Source organism: Lissotriton helveticus, chromosome 1_1 (assembly GCF_964261635.1).
Source record: "Lissotriton helveticus chromosome 1_1, aLisHel1.1, whole genome shotgun sequence".
Taxonomy (NCBI): domain Eukaryota; kingdom Metazoa; phylum Chordata; class Amphibia; order Caudata; family Salamandridae; genus Lissotriton; species Lissotriton helveticus.
The window spans coordinates 1,854,941,519-1,854,961,933 of NC_136057.1; the positions used below are offsets into that span (position 1 = coordinate 1,854,941,519).

Sequence of the window (20,415 nt, forward strand, 5' to 3'; positions counted from 1 at the left end):
AGCACAGGGCTTTGAAGGGTCTTCATTCCTTCTTTGATAGCCAGTGTAGGGCTTTTCTTGCTACATTGATGTGGTCAGAGTTTCACATGCTGAAGATTAGTTGTAAATGAATGTTTTGGCCTCTGGAGTTTTACTACAAATTTTATGGGAAGTCTAATAGAGATGCTGTTGCATTATTGAAAGTACATCATTATCACTGCGTGGACCCAATCAACCTCAACTGTGAGAGACAACCATACAGGATTAGCAGAAAATGAAAGACTTGCTTCACAGCAGGAATGACCTGTGACATAATTGAGAACGGTACATATATTGCAGTGACTGCAGATGCAATCCTGATTCTGGGAGTGTCAGGAATCACACGAACTTTCAATGCTATTTAGTTGAAAATATATTTTAGACTCCACATTAGTCTGCATAATCAGGGCTAATTTTCGATCCAACTTTTTTCCAAGGTTGTGCACACCCCTGAATGTATTGGGCTTGTTGTAAATTGTATGCCTTTCTCATTTTAAACATGTCTATTACAATTTTGTGTAAAAAAAAAATTGTGGGAGTTGACACGGGTTCCGGTTCGACAGAAAGAAAATAGGTACCAGAGAGGGTGCATGATGAGAGGCGGGGCATCGTCGCAACTAGGACAGCAAAGAGGGAGCATAAGAGAAAGGCAGGGTATCAAGAATATCGAAGTGGGTAAAACGAGAAGCAAGTACCATGGAGGGTGGTAGGAGTAGAGATGAGGGAGGGGCGGGCAGCCATGAGAGAAAGGCTGGGACACCTACGAAGCAGACAGAGAGAGCACGGGAGAGGAAGGCAGGGACACAGAGTTGCTGGTACGGACTTGGGGGAGGAAGGTAGGATTGGAGAGTGGCAAGGAGGAAGTGTAAGAGAAGGCAAGGGAGGAAGAAGTAAACAAGTGGGAGGGGTGGGGAGTGCGCGCGCTAAGCAGAAAAAGAAAATAAAAAAAAACACGCGAGGGGTGCACGCGTATTAGTGATCGCGCTGGAAGGGAGGCAGATGGCGGCTGCCAGCAGCTGCCAGTAAAAGCACGCGAGTGATGTGCGCGCATTAGTAATCGCGCTGGAAGGGAGGCAGATGGCGGCTGCGCTCGTGACCGCAAGCTTGAGGCCAGCGAGGTCTGGCAGCACATTAAACACCCCAATACTAAATGTCTCGCAGAACAGCACATGCGCTGGCTCGAGCGAGACCTAAAAAGCATATACATTTATCTTGCAATTCATTAATGCAACCAGTTGCAAAAAAAAAATCGCAAATTGCTCTTTGTAAAACATCACACACATGAAAACACCTATTAAGAATTACCAAGTGATGTTGAAACGGCCGTGGGGTAGAGACATTTTGGCATTTCTAGTGAGGAGGTCCAAGTAATTGGGTCAGGTGGTCGTAGTCATTGACTTCTATGGGCAGAGAGGTACCAGTGCGTTCGCAAGTACCCACAAAACTATTTTGTGGTCTGAGGTCTGACTCCAGGCGAATGAATAGCATAAGATAGACCTGTGTGTAAAGCATTGTTTTAACACCGTCTGGTATGCTCTAGGAGGGAGGCATGGCAGCACAGAGCGACCAAGGTCACCTACGGTATTGAAAGGGAAAGAGAGACTGCAGGAGAAAAGGGCAAATGGGATTGTGTGACGAAGGCGAATTGTAGTGGCCAAAAAGAACTTAACATAGGTCTGGAAGGGTAAAAATAAAACTAAAACTAATGGGAAAAATGGACTGAGTAAGGCAGAGATGGCCCAAAAGTAGAAGCAATTCAGTGCACAAGCATTACTACGGTTAACCTCATGAGAAGAAAGTCCGAAAATTCCATGCCTAAAAAATATAAAAGTTGTTTCATTGTCTTGAAGTTTAAATTCTTTTGGGAGTAAATCACTTTCACGAAGATGGAAATCGGTGGTTGTGTAATGCATCAGTAACAATACTTGTACCCTCTTTTCTTAAACTCTGATAACACGACTGCAGATAGAAATCAGAAGCATAATTACCTCAGTCTGGGTCCAGGGAGTGGAGATAATCATCCGAGTAAATGTACACAGGTAAAAACTGAACATCAACCAGTTTAAGGCGACTTCTAAGGCTTAGCAGACGCAAAGTCCAAGAAGCAATTACTAAACTGAAAGCCTAAAAGGAGTGAGATGAGAAACTGGATTTCTGTGTGAAGTGATATAAAAATCCACAAATAGTGTGAAAAAAACAGTAGTGAAAAAAATGCAGTGCGACATCTGCAGTGAGGAAATGCATCCAGATCACCAAGTACAGACTGTGCTTCTTACTGTGCAAGCAGTCTACATAACATCATTTTGGGTTGTGAGGACTAATCCCAATTTCCTTTTCACATACTCTGCTGTTGAATTGATCCAATCCTTCCCTCAAAAGGCTAATCACGGTTGGCTTCTGTTTGGTGAACTGTGTAAGATGTTTTTTAATTTACGCACCTTCACGTCCATTTTCGTTTTAATTTGTGAAGCTAATAAAATAGTACAAAATATTTTTTACTGTGCTGTACTTCTCTCAAGATTTCTTTGAAATGATATGATGAAGTCTGTGTCTTATGAGTAGGGCAGCGGTGCATCAATGTTGAAAAATGATGCAGACCAACAATTGACAGATATTTCCTTTCTGTTTGTTCCTGTAGAAACCTTAATAAAGCATGCTTTGTAGACAAGGCCTCCACTTTCTTAATGCTTAATAGTGTCTTCTTCTGCTGTTGTTAAATATAGACCATGGAACAAAAGAATGGCATGGTTACTACTGTTATAACGTACTTGTGTAAAAATCTTATTTTTTCCTTTTTTTTTTGTAGGTTTTCGCTGACACTGATTGATACCTTAGACACTCTAGCAGTAAGTTTCAAGACATTTGTTTTCTTCTAGACTTCTTATCTACTACCTCCCTTAATAGAACTGGTTGTCACTATTCAGTACTGGGCCACATATAGATTTTTGAGAGGCGTTCAATTAGTTGCATTTTTTAGCTTTTGAGCTTGTTCGATTTAGGGGTGTCTAGTTGGCATAGGTAGGTACTTGTGGCAAATAAGGACCCTTGCCTCTAGTCAGGGTAAGGGGGTACACTCCTAAAATAACCCCTGCTCACCCCCTTGGTAGCTTGGCATGAGCAGACAGGCTTATCTCAGAGCCAGTGTGTAAAGCATTTGTGAACACATACAGTAATCCTGTGACAGCACTACAGATGGACACCACAAAGTTGTATATTAAAAATAAGTATTCTTTATATAGATTTAACACAAGACAACACACAACAAAAATCCACAATACTGTGCTTAAAATGGTAGAATTGGCTTAGTTCTCTTTAGATCTTAAAATGCAACACTTGGAGTCAATGTACCTTAAGATGCGACACACAGGGCAACGAAAGTGTTGCAGGAAAGGTGATGCAGTAGTCCTTTACACGCAAGGACGGGGATGCGTTGAAGATCTTGTGCAAAGAAATAAGGATGGTGTCTTCTTGATGCGGCGCGGCGACACCCTTGTTCAGCGATGCGACGACAGCGCCTTTGGCGGCGACACTCTTCTCCCACGATGCGAGATGCTTCCGCTCGATGCAACAGCGGCAACACCTTTGTTCAGTGATGCGATGACAGCGGCTCCGACGGTGGCACGCTTCTCCGTGGATGCGAGGCGCTTCTGCGGTGCAATGCGACAGCTACAGCGGCGACACCCTTGTTCAGTGATGCAGCGGCTGTGACAGTGACACGCTTCTTCGATGTTGCGAGACGTTTCTTGTGATGCGGTGCAATGCGACAGCTACAGCGGCGATATCCTTGTTCAGTGATGCGAAGGCTGTGACGCGACACACTTCGTGAGTCGCGATTCCAGCTCCTTGCGACACACAGTCCCTCAGAAGGCCCAAAACAGCTGCAGGCACTTCCAACGAACTCTTGGGGAGCTGGTGGTTGAAGTCTGTTGTACCTGAGACTTCAGCAGGAGGCAAGCTCTTCTCTCAAGCCCTTGGAGATCCTTTACAAGTTGAATAAAACACACAAAGTTCCTTTCTCCTTACTTTGGCAGTCAGGCAACCACTGTAGGCAAATCCCCCAGGCAGCACTTCAGCTTAGGGGATAGTCTCTCCTCAGTTTCTTCTGGTTCCTCTCCTCAGCAAAGGTTTCTTCGTGTTGTCCAAAAGTGATCTAATTGTCTGGGGTTTGGATCTCCGCTTTTATACACAGTTTCTCTTATCTGAAGGCAGAGAGGCTTTTGCCTAGTCCAAGCCAGTTCTGGTCAGTCCTGGAGCACTCTGTTGACCTGACTCTCTTTCCTTTCACAGTGCAGGGCAGAGACATCAGACGCACTACAGGAGCGGGAGCCAGCATTGTGGAGGGAAGGTACAGCCCTATTCAGGTCCCAGGGGCAACTCCTTACTCCCATCTAGATGCAGATCTCTCTATTTATCACTGGGCTGACTTACTCTGTCTCCTGGAATCCACCAGCCCCTGTCACTCAAACTCCAGACAAGGAATACCCAACCTAGCAGAGGCAGGATTGGATAGTTAGACAAGAAAATACATACTTAGTAAAAGTGGTATTTTCAAACACAGAATGTTAAAACCAACTTCACTAAAAGATGTATTTTATCATTCTGAGTTCAGGCATAATAAACTCTAATTTCTACCATGTTCCCTGAGTCAGTTAGGATTATGAGCTGTAATAATCTAACTGCCCATTATGGCCTATGGGGAATAGGTACCCTTGCAATAGTGAAAAACGAAAATGGATGTAATTCACTATTAGGACATGCCACACACATCAGGGCTTGTCATACCTTATACTTACAATGCACCCTGCCCTTGGGCCTACCATAGGGGTGTCTGACATGAAGAAAAGGGAGGGTTTAGGGGCTGGCAAGTGGGTGCACTTGCCCAGTCAGCATGGTAGTACCAGACTGCACACAGGCTCTACAACGACAGACCTTAAAACACGTGTATAGGCTGCTTCTGTGGGTGGCACAACCCATGCTGCAAGCCCACCAGCAGCATTTGGATTACAAGCCTTGGGCACTCCTGGTGCACTGTACTAGGGTCTGACAGGTAAACCAAACCTGCCAGTCATGTAATCACGAATTCATACATCAATTTACAATATGGAGCACTTGCTCTGTGGCACTGGACAGCAGTGGCACAGTGCCCAAAGCATCTAACACCAGCGAAAATACATGAGGCAACAGCAAAAATGGGAGACCCACGCCAAGGTGCCATGGCCTACAGAGGTAAACGACTTTTTTCTAGGAATATAGGCTCTTTTGTAAAAAACTGCTTTCATTTCAAAATTGTATGTAGGTGAAGGCAAGAACATCTCTCTTGCCCATGTACTACAGTTTGGGAATCACATGAGTGTATCAGGCCATTGAGTACTATTATTACCCAGCCTAATAGGGATGCAGTCATATTATGGGTTATTAAAGGTTGCCATTACGAGCCTGCCACTCCCCAAAAATCCAAGAACTTCGATGTGGGCAGCAGTTGCAGCTAATCCCCTTCAGGTTGACTTCCTTGCCAATTACCTAGTTGCTTGTCCAACCCTTCCATTTTGCCCCCAAAGAGTTTTAGTATGTGATACTTAAACCAACAGCTTTCAATCGAACACTTAAACATTCACACCCTTCAGAAGGTTCATACCTTTCTTTCTCTTAACTCACATAAAATTAAAACTGCAATTCATACTGTTACGGGATGGCAAAAGATCAGCCTTCAGAATCCCACAGAATTTACTTGCGGTAAGGCAGAAGTGTTTCTAGCTGAATCGTTTTGCACGGCGATCTGCTTTCGATACATCGCACAGATGCAGATTAGGTGTTTACAAAGGAACATTTTTAAAATGTTGATGTCCCTAATGATATGAAATATCAGACCAGGCACAGGTTCCTTGTGCCTTTGTTGTGGCATTTTGTAGGCAGATCTGTGCAAAAGAGGCACAAATGCATTCCTGGTGAAGTTTTCTTTGTGAAACATTTCTGTAATTTGCAGGACTTTTGGCAGGACAGCTGTCAACCAGCCCCTTTAATAATTCAAAGGGTGGACTACGGGTCCCCTGTCAACACAGGCTTTGATTAGACTTTTTCAACTATTGTCCTGAGACTTTGTCAATCATGTCTTGGCTCATCCCAGTGCATTATTATTCTCTCACCTAATGCTATTTGCTGTCTGGGTCTACCCTTCCGCCTCCACTTAAGTGCTTGGATTGATCTGCATAAGGGGCTGTTTTACAACGTTGTCTCTACCTGCTGATTCCAAAACCAGTGTCTCTCTGTGTTACCCCTGCATGCAGTAGCACATTAATCTCAGATTGACTAACTTTCACAATGCTTGTTAATTTTACTTGTTACTGATAGATCAGGTTGAGTGGGTAGGGAGGGTCTACTCTTCTTCTCCTTCCTGTTTGCTTGTATTTCGTTTCAGGGAATTCCTAAATATACTCTGCTTTTTCCTTAATTCCCCTAACTCACTCCTCATTCATTTTTTGTTTTAAATTGTATGCATGTAGCCATGCTCATTCTGTCACTCTGCTTGCTCTTCTGTTAGATCTGTAACCCTAAGCAGCTTCTCTTAGCGCTTTATTTCAGAAGAAATGCTAATGAACCCTTTTCATTACTGAACTACTGCAGTTTTGCACATTTTAAAACACAATTACTTTTATGGAAAAAGTTTGACTTTAACCCTTTTTCAGTTCCTTGTATTTTTGCCAAACTTTTGATGCCTTAATAATTGCCTGATTCAGGCCTGAAAGTATCACTAGTGTTCAAACAGAAAACGCTTATAACATTAGTTTTTAGGCATGTAGGAATAGTAGCATCAGTAAACATTATCCTATTGTCCAATTTATAAGCTAAATCTTCATTGCCCAGCCGACATATTCATTACACACATGACTTAAGTACTCAAAATGTCACGGTAGTGTAATTTAATTAAATATGCAAATGTAGTTATCATACCGGGGAGTATTACTATAAAACTTGTTGCACTGCTGAATACATTGTGTTTTGACATCTATTAAAATGTACATTTATTTTATTGAAGACAACTTTAATGCTAAATTAACAATTTTACTTTTAGTTGTTAAATAAAACTAAAGAGTTTGAAGATGCAGTAAGAAAAGTGATCGAAGATGTGAATTTGGACAATGACATAGTGGTGTCGGTCTTTGAAACCAATATACGAGTACTTGGGTGAGTGACTTTTATATTTTGTATTAATATGCATGTGAGGATCTTGGCTGTCTTTCTCTTTGTTAAAGTATAGGTCTTAACCTAGGTTTTTGTCTTGCATATGGCATCAATGAAAGCTTTGCAGTGCTAAAATCACCATCTTCCCAACTTTCAGGAACTGGCAGATTTAATTCTGAAAATCAATTTTTTTTAACACAGCTTTAGCATTTTACTGGGAGATAGCTCATTCTTTCTAATTTTTTGTGCTTTCAACCTCCTCCTAGTTTGTGCTGTAAATGGATGTGAAACCCATGGTAGATACTGGAAAGCTATATATTTCTGAAGACTAGACAACATTCTGAACTCTGCATGAAGTCAAGGTTTTCTTTAAAATAAAATAAAAATAAAAGAAAAAGAATATTGAAAATTATTAGTAAAAAAAAAAGTCCATTTGTGACCCCATTTTCATTTAACTTTTCGGCACGATGGCCGATTTACAAAAGCAATATTCCATTACATCTGCTAGTCCCTTCTAGTTGTGGGGCTATATAGGGTTTGTGTGTTTTCCGAGAACGCTAGGTACCCAGAGCCAGTAACTGAGCTGCTCCTTGCAATGGTTAGTTGTGTACCCGGGTATAGAGCAATTCATATGGTAAAATATAAACAGCTTAAAATAAGTATCAAGTAAACCTATGTATTTCCGAAATGGGCCCAAGATATGGAGTTTAGAAGCAGTGGTGCACTTCTCTGAATTTTTGAGTACCCATACTATCATGTGAAATGGAGGGCCTTTCTCAAAATTTCTACTTTCTTACAAACTGGCTTACATTTGCAAGACACAAATGTATGGAAATACAATTGGTAATACCACTTATTCTCGTATTCTGCGTTCCCCTAAGTCGCCTGATAAAAATGGTACATCACTCAATCAAGCATTCTCCCACTTATCCCAATAAAAACGCTGCCCCACTTGTGTGGCCGGGCCTAGTGCCAGCAACAGGATCAGTTCAAACCAAGATCAATGAGCGTCCCTTTGCGAGGACCCCCATTGATGTTAGTTTGATCCGTTCCTGTCGATGGCACTAGACCCAGCCACATAAGGGGCTATAATTTTTATTGGGACAAGTGGGGAAACGCTGAGTGGTAGGACTTTTATGGGTTCCTTCTGATCCTGGAAGAATATTTCACAGAAATACAAGGAAAATGTGCAATTGTAGTAAATATTTTAGGTTGGCAGGGCATTGTGGGTAAGAACCTTATTGGAAATATGAAAGGCACACCACCCTGTACTACCCTGGGTGTCTAGTTTTCAGAAGTGCCTGGGTTTGGTAGGCCTGGGCTTGGACCCCACACTTTTGTGAGCACTAGGCCCACCCACGCATGTGAGGTACCATTTTCACAAGGATATATGTGGGAACTTTGGGTGGGAGGAAGTTTGAGGCTCCCAGCAGATTCCCGTACTTTGAGGGATTCACTCGACCCAACCTGGAGTCCTCCTGGTGTCTAGTTTACGAAAATATCTAGAGTTGGTAGATTTTCCCTAGAGACAATGTACACCCTTGTAGAGAAGGACAGAAAAGACAAATATTGCTGCACAACCATCTACTCCTTAAGTAAACACATACTGGATGGATTTAACAGAGGGTTAGTAAAAAGTTCAAAATGTAAATTTTATTAACAAAAGATTTCGCAAAAATGAAATTGTGTTAATTGAAAATTCAGAACGCTGAACCAGTGACTCACAGCTCATGAACTACAAATCGACGGCAAGAGACCAATCACTTTACAAGCCATTCATACACCTTTCATGCGTGACACACAACCATGTACGCTGCCAGCCGCTGGCCCAGCACATTAATAAACTCACATCAACAAAGAGTGCAATACAGACTAGTCAGTTCACTTTTACTCTCATGGTTGCTCCCAGTGCTTTAGTTGCATGTGGTACGGTTCAAAACATGCGGGCACACGTTTCCCAGGATTAGGACACTCGACGCCGTGCATATAACACTCCTTTCGCATGCCTCTTCGGACACAGACTCTATATTTCCTACACGGAAATGTTTTTTGGTTGTAGGAGGACTATAATCAGGAAGATAGCGATTTTTCAATCTAACCACATCTTCCACCACTCAGACTATGGGAACACTTGCCTGCTCCACTGCAACAAGGCTGCCTTTTACAGACTGCTGAAACTGAACAAAAGTAATCTTTGAATCTGGAGAACAATCCTTGAATACAACAAAGGCCTTTAAGGTTGTCAAATGAAACAAATGGACAGTTAATTTCTTATTCCAAATATATGACTTACGAACAGCACTGTAAGGCTCCAATCTCTATTCTACACCACCCATGTGCTTATTGTAGTCTAAAATGCACACAGGTTTGCTTACTTCAGCAACCTGACCCCAAACAGTCACACGTTAAGTACTTTCATCATGAATGGTTGCCAGCATGTGGACATCTCTCGTGTCTGAAACTTTCACAACTAGAAGTTCACCACTAAGCAAGGCACTTCACTGCCCCCTCTGAAGATTTTTACATGCGAGCTCTTTAAGGTAACCTTTACGGTTAGAGCGGATTGTGCCATATGCAGCACTGTCCACTTTGAAGAGTTGCACACCAGTGTAGAAGTTATCTACGCATAATTAATGACCTTTGTTAAAAAGTCCTCTACCAAGTTCCCACACAATTTTCTCACTGACTCCGAAAGTGTATGGACAACCAGGGGGTCTATAGAAGAATCCCTACCAGTGTACACCCTGAAGTTATAGACATAGCCAGTACTACGCTCAGACAGCATATACATCTTAATTCCATAACATGCCCTCTTGCTAAGAATGTACTGCCTAAAAACCAAACTGCCCTTGAACAGGATCAAAGACTCATCCAAAGCTATTTCTTTCCCCATAACATAGATCTCTGAGAAGCAATCTACAAAATGATCAAGGATAGGCATAATTTTGAAGAGATGGTCCCAATCAGGATGATCCCGTTGCAAAGCAGAAGCTTTATCAACAAAATGCAGAATCGGAAGCAGAAGCAAATACTGTTCATAACTCATGGTTGCAGGAAACATAGTAGGTACCATCAAGGGACTAGTAGACCACTATGAATACTTTGACGGCTTCCATAGCTCTAGAGTGAGGCTCAAGTATGGTACTGTTGTCCCTGCATACAGTTCAACATACAAATTAGTCTGGTCAACACACAAATTCAAAAATACATCATCCATAAACAACTGATAGAAATTTATAGGGAAAAAGTTTTCAATATTGTCACTACATCCTTCGACACCAATAGAGGCAGGCAACACAGGCTGTATCATGTTTGGGGCAGCCCAGAGTTCAGCACTTCCAATGGAAAGCCATCCAGCCCCAGGCTGCAATCCAGATTCCTCTTGCTGCACTATCGGTATATCAGTGTTCTTCTCTAAAAGAGGTACTTCCTACGCACTGATGGTGCCTTCATCATCAGATGATTCCTCTTGGGCAGAAAATTCACTGCCAGAATCTTGGACTTTGTCCTCTGCCTCAGATGCAGTCAGTCTCAGAACCATGGTCAAAGGAATATTTGAAAAACAAACCAACACCTGCTGAGCGGTCAACCTGCGGTTAGCCATAACACTTGCTAATAAAAGTAGCACAACAAGTAAGTCAACAATAACCAACACTGTGTAAAATAAGTAATGAACTGTGACTTTATCAAACAGAAATTTAAACTTAGCGTATAGTAATCTGGAAGGAAAAGTCAATCAATATAAAGCATGCCAAGATCTATAAACTCAAAGATACCACTCATTTGCTAGATACAGCAAGACTTGGTATCAACTGCACTTGCGCAGCAAGCACCAAAGAAGTCCCACTGGAAAGGAAGAAATACACATTACACATATCACAAGGCAGTATAGAGCATGCAAAAATCAATAGATTACTTGGGAAGACAATCACACAAAAAGCAAAAGATTCAAGCAGTACAGCAGTCAAAAAATTAGGATATACATTAAATGAAAAGATTACAAAATGAGTTACTTAACCAACCACAACTCACAAACTACAGATCTGCCAAAGCTGCACCAGAAAATCGGATTAACCAACAAGACAAAAGCACGATTGTCTCTACAATTTAAAAAAGAAAATGAAAACCCAAATAAAAATAACAAAATATCATTCAAAAGGACACTGATATATCCCCTGAAAGGGGAGGTGTGACAAAGGCAAAAAAAGACACCACCAGATGGAAGCAAATCTTACCCAGAAGCAGATCCCCCCCACTACATACATACCATTATTCCCAGGTGACTGAAATGGGGCCCAATCCAATCGAAGACCAAAAACCAACAAAATCTGCCCTCAAGGGGGAGGGCAAAATGAGCTAAAATGATGCCATCCCTCCCCTCACCAAGGAGAGCGACCATTGCCCAAGGGGATGCTCCCATAAAATTCCTTGATGTATAGTGGGCTTCCATCAGCCCCCAGTGGGCACACAGGGCTAAAAAAGCCCGATCTAACCTCAGGATGAAGTGGGGGTGGAGGGTGTTGGAATAGAAAAAAGAATTATTCCACAAGTCACCCTTACCCAAGGGGGTCGCTTCACGCAATAAACAAAAACTAAACTCCAACATCGATTAGGTTTTGACCCCACCCCGGTGGGGGCAGATTGGCTGAATAAAACATCTGAACTACTCCCCAGCGAGGGACGAAACATGGATATTTAATTATTCCCCCATGGGTAGCAATCCTTGCCCAAGGGACCACTCTCCCAACACAAAACAGAGCCTTGGTAGTCCAGTGATGAGATTCTTGCTCCACGATTGCAGCCCCTCCGCGATCATGGAGCAGGAATTCACTTCAAACAGGCACAGGGGGAAAGGAAAAACTCTTTCCTTCCCCCGTGTCTGTTTTTCAAAAAGAAACCCCGTAGAAGGACTTAACATTGGGAGGTCCTCTCTACCGATGAGCTGTAAGCAAATGGCACCATTCGATGGCATTGGCACGCAGTGCCCACCCTGATGTCATCAGATCGCCATGGGGGGGAAGGGGAGGGGGAGAGAAGGAGGTGGAGGTTGCAGCGGAAGGGCTTCCGCTACCACTCCCAATGTTCACATGTTGCAGGGGAGTCTATGTGGGCAAGTGCTCCCAACATGGGTGGGTGCCGGGGTGGCTTGGAACTGTTCTAAACGTATTGCTCCACATGGTATCCACGCTGGAAGTGACCTACGCGGTGCCTATATAGGCACCACCCAAGAGCGCTGATGTCATTTTTTTTCTTTCCGCACCAGTTAGCGCAGATCCGGTGAGAGCAATCCCCAGTCATTTTTTTGACTGACCCTTTTCAACTTTTTGTTTACGTCTTTTTTGAGAATCTTGTGCTGGTGTGGCAGAATGTCAGTTAGAAGGCCTGCTTTAAGTCCTGTGGTGCCTGCACCTAGTTTGCCACTGATGCCTCGAGCGCGACCGTGACGCAAAGGCCTGCATTGACCGCTGCGCCATGTGCCTCAAGGCCTTGCGGGAGCTTCTCATTAAGATTCTTGCCACTCAATGTGCGTTACTGTGACGGTTTCCATCCTGGTCAAGAGGAAGGTCCCGGAATCGGTATCGGAGCCCAAGATCCTTGTCGCATTCGTAGTCATCCTCTGGTAAGTCCCACAGAAAGAAGAAGGTAAAAAGGCGAAAAAGGCTTTTGCAGCGTTTGTCAGTTATCCAATGAGACGAGTGCGCAAGGTCATTCGAGGCCTGGCTCCGCGGTTGAGCCTGTGCCGGCTCTGGGCCTCCCAGAGTTTCCGGGAGCCAGAGCGACCCCTGCCCAACTCACTTCTATGAAGCCATAAACCTAATTTTTGATTGGCCCGTTCCTGCTGACATGCCTTTGGACCCGCAGGTTCGGGAGGGGCCCCCACTGGTTCTCCACCAGCAGTTCCGTCCCCGAATCTAGTCTGGCCCCTTGGATCCATGGATGGATCTGGACCGGCAGCGGTCGTACCCCCTCGACCTTCCTGGGGCCAGTCCCAATTCTGGCGCCCCCATCCCCATCCCCGTCCTTGTCCCTGACTCTGACACAGAGCTGGAGGGGCATTGTCCAACGCCGGCGCCGACCATAGCCATGCCTTACAAGCCAGAGGCCCACCCCTGTGTATAAATATGGAGTGACTTGTAGATGAAAATATGTGACTCTCATTAGAGTTGATATTACCCTTAAGTCATGCTCCCAGTTTATCTTTGCACAACTCTTCTCCTAGGGTATAGGCTGAACAGCTGCTTTGTTTTTCGATCACAAAATATACAACTGAAAAGTACTGGTGCCATGGCCGTGTACTGGCAGTACTCTGGATATGTGTGGCACGATTTTGTTCTTTAATATTCTATTTTCAGTGAGCTCTTCTCATTTTACTATTTGTTTTTCTTAATAGCTCAACTTTAACACTAAAGATGTAAGAGCACATTCTAAAGAAATAAATTGTTCTGAGATTTACAGTAGTCCATTTCACTGTGTCTAAGCAATTAAGTGAGCATAGTAAACCTATAAGTAAAATTGTTCAGAAATTTGGGGTTGTGGGTTGATAAAAAGATGAGAAGGACATAGGAAATAAATATATTTTACAGGCATAAATCAAATCTGTTCCTTTTGGTGAGATGTTAATAGAATCAGAAGCTTTATTCGATTTTAAAGATGTAAAATCATAAAAGCAAACACAAATTAAAAACACAGTTTTTAATTTCATAAAAGTTCGATTCATATCTGAAATAGCAATTAATCAGTTACCTCGCAGATTTAAATTTCGGCCCAGAATTTCAAATCCACCTACCCACCTAAAATTTAAATCAAAATAGTTTTTCTGGCTTTCACAGTACTTTAAAAAAATAAAATAAAAATTGCATTAGAAAAACATTAATTGTCTAAGATGTTAATTATTATTATTAAAATATTTGTTAAGCGCACTGTCACCGATTGGTTTCCTGGCGCTGTGATCGGCAGTCGCATAGCGTGAGTGAGGGTGGGGAGTTATTGAAGTGCTTGTCTGAAGAGCCAGGTCTTCAAGGCCTTCCGGAAAGATAGAAGGTCCTGACAGTTCCGGATCTCCAGAGGAAAGGTGGTTAATATGTTAAGTGCTTGGACGTTGGCGTGCAGGTTAAAGAGTAGAATTTTAGGATTCGTCTGGAAGAATATCCTCTGAAAGTATCAGCAGGAAGAACATTCCATAATGAAAGGGTAGCACTAATAAAGAAATTAGATGTGGCTGTGAAATGTGGTTCTGCCTGGAGATGTAATTGGGAGTGGGATGGCCAAAGAACTATTGGTGATTGGTTAACTGTTTGGCCTTAAACCTTGTGCACTGATAAGTTACTGGACTTGTTTTCCACATTTACTTGATTAATACAAACTGACATTTTAAGTTTACTTCACAGAAAAGAGCGTGTAGGCATGCTTTGTAGCAGCAGTATGTCTAAACATGTCTTTCCTTGTGAATTTCAGGGGTCTCTTAGGTGGCCACTCGCTGGCGATCATGCTGAAAGATAAAGGAGAAAGCTTACAGTGGTACAACGATGAACTTCTGCACATGGCTAAAGAGCTGGGCTACAAGCTTCTACCGGCATTCAACACTACTAGTGGCCTTCCTTACCCAAGAGTATGTCTTTAACATTTACTTAAATCTGATCTTAATATTCCTTGGTCATCTGGTCGAAGGTGATTCCGAGTGGAGTTAAAGAGAGAACCTCCACAAGAGGTAGAGCCAGATGAAAATTTGATCTCAAGGGAGGCTCCTATAATGCAAAGTCTGTATCTGAAATCCAATGAAGAGAAAAACCAGGAATTAAAGCTCAGTTAAAGTTGGTATGATGGGCTACGAATGCCATTCTAGCACTCAAATGCTTACACACCTCTTTCAGTCAGCCTTGAGATCCAGACATGCTGGATAGCACTTTCTTAGAGGACAATAGCAGAGAGGAGTATTTTGCGGTGTGCTGAGCTGATTGATGGTTGGTTGACTATATCATGTTATGGGCTAAGCTGTGAGAAGTCTGTGAAGACTTCCATGCTTGACTGGGGAGATAAAGCTTTATTTTGTTTGCAATGAAGCATTTTGAGGAAGAGCAAAATGTGTTGTCTTTCTTGTTCAGTGATGCCGGACTCTCAAAAATATAACTGCTTGTAACTGTGGAAACAATCGAAGTCCCTGAACTTCAGTCCACAGGTCAGGCCTACTTAAAGACCAAAATATTTGAAATGTTCTCTTTTATTGTTCAGATTATTTTTAGGCTGGTGGTGCTAGAGGATGGTTCATTATAGGAATTCCATGCACATGATTAAAATGTTCACTAGCTCACTGTTTAAAACTGAATCTCCTCTTGGATCCTCTCTTTGGAGGGTGTCCCCAAGATTTTGACTAGCTAAAATACTCAACGACATTGACCAATAATGTCTATTGCCACTGTTCATTTCCCCAGATTATTTATAAACCCATCATCCATACTCCAGCCAGCAACTGTAGTCTTTAGAGTAGAATTTGATGGTAATCTACCATTACTTTCCGGCCACTACTAAGACTTACCATTACTACGCATTTTTTACTTCGCAGATTCTTGTACTTCGCATGCTTTAAGTTTGCATGCTTCTACTTCGCATATACCGTTACATAGCAAAGTCAATTACTTTGCTGACTATTCACATCGTTGTTTGGAAAAGGAGGCGCTTCCGTTTCCAAACAACGACGTGCAGCTCTGACGATGCCTGAAGCAGGAGAGGAAGCACGGTGAAGCGAGGGACCACTAGAAGAGAGGTAAGTGGGGCAGTGTAGTTTTTGGGGTCATGCAGGGGGTTGTCTTTTAGGTTGTAGGGTTGTGTTTATGTTGAGTAGTGTATGTGGGTTTAGGGTAGTGGCCGTGCAGGGGGTTGTCTTTTAGGTTTTAGGGTTGTGTTTATGTAGTGTAGTGTAAAGTAGTGTATTTGGGTTTAGGGTAGTGGTCGTGCAGGGGGTTGTCTTTCAGGTTGTAGGGTTGTGTTTTAGGATTTAGGGTTGTGTTTATGTGGGGGTTGTCTATTAGGTTTAGGCTTGTGTTTATGTAGTATAGAGTAGTGTAATTGGGTTTAGGGTAGTGTTGTGGTGTTTGTGTAGTGTAGGGTAGTGATTCAGGGTAGTGTAGTGGTGTTTGGGTAGTGGAGTGTAATGGAGTGTATGAGGGTAAGGGCAAAATAGTCACACATGTGTAGAAGTTGTATACTTGGTAATATATTGTGAAGTAAATGCATATTTAGTACTTTTAAATGTATTTGCGAACTAAAAGCATGCACAGTTAAATCTTGTGTAGTAATGGTATTTGCGATGTAAAAACATCGTAGTAAAAACTTGTGAAGTAATGGTCTGCTAAGTAACATCATATATTCAAAATTTATGGCTTTCTGCACTGATGTTTGCTGTTTTCTCGCTCTTTTTTTAAAACCATATAAATAATTTTTATTACAGGAGTCCTGTTTTTGCTGCCTTAAAAGATTGCCACCTAAGACTAGATCTCCCCTTCGTGCAAGCATAATTTTGAATAAATTCATTGTGACGCCTGTTCTATAACGGAATATCCCTAAACCAACATCAAACAAACTGTAGTGTAATATGTGGCCAGTTGTCCTCACCAGTCTCACTGCTGTTGCACAGATAGACTTTGCCTAAAACCAAAGACATAGTCACGTGGTGAAGCAGACGGCATGCCTGCCACATAAAACATGCAGCATACCACTGAAGAACTACAAAGTGAAACTGCAGTACTCTCTGGGGAGAAGGTGCACTTGCTTTCTTGCTCTGTCTCATCACTGGTGTGTCCTCTCTGTGACCCAAATGTGAAACCTGTTGTTGCTAGGAGGTCGGGTCAGTCGACCCCAGAGAGGAAGATAGCGCCCACAAGAAGGAGCTCGCCTGCTGGCCCACCTGATCTACTCCACTTTACTTCACTGCCTACATATGCTGCTGAACTGTTACCCAACAAAAGGTTTGAACGTACTAGAAGGTTAGATTGACACAATGCATATACAAAGACTTCCCATCTGCGGTCAGCACAATTAATAAAAGGCCTAAAAACAGCTGCCCTCACCAGGAACAAAGATTGAAGAACCATCCCTTTCAGACATTCTAACAGAACTCAGATGCCTGAAACCATTCATCTTGCTCTCCTTCAAATTGTAAGTCATAGAAGTAAAACTGGACCACACTTAAAAAGACAACTGAATATGAAAACATAAAGGGCTAGAAAGATTTACAAAGTGGATCTAAGAACTTGAGCAACTAGTTGGACCTAGGACAGAGAAATAAGAGGAACAACAAGCATATATAAATATGTAGGCTACCGAAAAGAAAAGTCAGACATGGTCTAAAACCTAGAAAACGCGCTGCCAAAAATGCTAGACCTCCCTGCACATATCGGACGGAACTTCCAAAGAGCAGCCTGCCTAGGCCTGGTAACAAAACCTATTGGAAGCAGTAAACCAAGAGGTTGCACCATGTACTTTCTGTAACATATGCAGACAAACCTCATTATACAAGCAATGAAAAATATAAAGAACATTACTTGGGTGGGGCAACAAGTGTTCATTTTGCAGGACATTGCAAAAGTCACTGCAGCACGACACTCCTTGAATTCCGACCATAAATGAGAAGGTATAACAACAAATATGTCATCTGTCTAGGGAATTGCAGAGTGATGTGTCATAGCAAGCTCAGTTAGCTCTGGAAGAAGTGAATAACTCGTGAATAACATGCCTGCTTCAGTGCATCCATCAATCCATGTCTGAAGAAAAAATATAGGGCACCAGTATCGGGTCCCTAGACCTTAGTATTTTAAGCTAGATTCATTAATTGCAGTGGTAATGCAATGGATATCCAGAAACCGTCCTACCTATGTCTGTGCCCCCCAGCAGAAATGGGATGTCTATAGAAAATCTTGAACTCATGTCCGCATCATAGCTGCAACTTCCATCAAGACCACCAATGCCGTCTCTTTTCTGGAGCAATAAAACTGCCATTTGGGACATAAGAATTCTCCTCTTGTTGAGCTCATTTCCGAGGGCTAAAAGAACAAAGCCAACACAGTCATTCTAAGGGGCACACTCCTCTGTAGCTGTAGTTGATTCATCCAAGGATGTCAGAAATTCAGTTTTGCAGCGTGAATTTGTCCTGGATTCACATGCTGTGCATTATTCCACCATCTAGTGATTGGGTCCGGAATTCTCCAATATAGTTGTAGTCCATCCCTCTCTGTTTTATTTAGTTTTTTTTTGTTGGATGATGACAGTCCCTCCATTAGGTGTCTTATGCGGCCTCCACTAACATCATATGCCCGCCCCCGTAGCTCTCACTCATGGTCGCCATCTTCAAGTTCTTTTTTCCGCCGTTGGGTCCGGAAGCATACCTGAAGGCTCTCCAATCTAAGAAAAATAGGAAGTTCGTATGAAGTTTGTTTAACATTTTTTTTAAGAAGACCACCGAACATAGGTACCAGAGTGGATTAATTTCAACAGCTGGAGAATGAGATCCCAGTTCAAAGAAAGCCCTGACAGGTGCCCCCTGTTCAATGTGATGGAGATGACTCCTTTCCAGTTCCACCATAGATTCGCGCAAAAGGATCAACATCTGATACCTCGTTCGACCATAGGGGCGACGACTGTGAAGCCTTTGTGGGTTTCAAGCTGAAAACGCTGAGGGCAGGAGACTAACAGAGGCAGGCACACTATACTAAAGCAAACTCCATCACTAAAAGATCTGGACTTGTCGAGCGGTGAGGAGGATAACATTGCCTGAGGGGCTTAAGGAGAAGGCTCAGACTTCGAGAGGAGAACTGTTGACGTCGAGAGGGAAGAACACAAGGAAAAAAAGCCCATTTAACTCCAAAAGAAGATTAAGGGGCAGAGTCTCAAACACCAGAAACTAAAACAAAAAAGGCTTCCTCAAAGTCGAAAAAAGCATTGTTCGAAGGGAAGCAAAAACTGAAAGAATCCCTCAGCAGGAGTACCACAGGCAGCCAAACCTCTGAACAGACAACAACGTCAAAAAATGATCAAAGTCGAGACATGTCGACGTTGAAAGAAGAAAGCACTCTGGAGATGATGAAACATTGTTGAAAAAGACCTAGACGAGAAAATTGTCGCTGACGATCGAGTCCCAAGTGCGTTCAGCAGAAATTGAGAGAGAAAAAAAGGCGTCTCGAGGCTAAAGTGGCAGCTTTAATTCAAAAGATGAGTGATTTCGGTGGGGGCCGATGTCTCGCTCCTGCGTCAAGACCTGCGCAACGCCGTCTCCCGCATCATGGAGGCAGAGGGGAGGATATCGGGAGTCGAGGATGATGTCGCAGCCCTGAAACAGCAAGTAGCAAAAATGGACGGGATACAGAGGGGCCTCGCCAAACGTGTCGAAGATGCAGAAGGGCGCGCACAGCGCAGCAATCTACGCTTTGTTGGTTTTCCCGAGGGCTGCGAGAAGGGCGACATGGAAGCATTTCTGACCCGTTGGTTGGAGTCCTGGCTCCCCCCTGACACTGTGTCCCGCTGCTTTGTGGTGGAGCGGGCTCATCGAGCTCTTATTAAGAAACCTCCGGAGGGGGCCCGCCTGCGACCTGTTATTGCGAAGCTATTGAATTATCACGATCGCGATGTCATACTGCAACAGGCCAGGCGTCGGGAGTCGCTCCGCTTCGAGAACGCCCGCATTATGATCTTCCCGGACTATACACGACTGGTCCAGCAGCAGTGCCAGTCCTTTCAGGCAGCTAAGGCCCGTCTTCGAGAGCTTAAACTCCCCTATGCCCTCCTCTTCCTGGCACGTCTGCGAGTGGTATTCCAGTCACGTACTCACTTCTTTGATACACCGGAGGAGGTGTTCCAGTGGACTGACGAGACGGTGCGAGTGCGTCCTCATACGCCGCCTGGATTGGGGGATGCCGTTTCGACTGGAGGGACTGCGTCTGGAGCTGCTCGGGGCTCCCGCCGGGAAGGTAACTGGCGGTCCAGATTCCGGCAGCGCTCTGCCTGTGGAGGCGCGGAGGGCCCGAGATCCCCGGCATCTGAACACCGAACAGTGACTTTGGGCTTGGCATGCTCTCTGTAATGTATATTGTTCTATTCTTGTCCCGTGTGTAGCTGCAACCTTCCTAGTGCTCCGGTTTTAGGCTGTGGGGGGGAGGTTGATGTGGTGGGCCGCTCTCCCCTGTTTCCCCCTATGGTGGAGTTGGTGGTGGGAGGGTGTGGTTTTTGGAA

General features: G+C 43.5%; 1 protein-coding gene across 1 annotated transcript in view; it reads left to right on the forward strand.

Moving 5' to 3' along the window:
- EDEM3 (ER degradation enhancing alpha-mannosidase like protein 3) overlaps positions 1-20,415 on the forward strand; it is a 501,369-nt gene that overhangs the window by 131,092 nt on the left and 349,862 nt on the right. Inside the window, exons 4-6 of the mRNA XM_078641446.1 lie at positions 2,825-2,864; positions 7,088-7,200; positions 14,653-14,806. Coding sequence (XP_078497572.1) covers positions 2,825-2,864; positions 7,088-7,200; positions 14,653-14,806 — 307 coding nt within the window. The remainder of the gene's footprint in view (positions 1-2,824; positions 2,865-7,087; positions 7,201-14,652; positions 14,807-20,415) is intronic.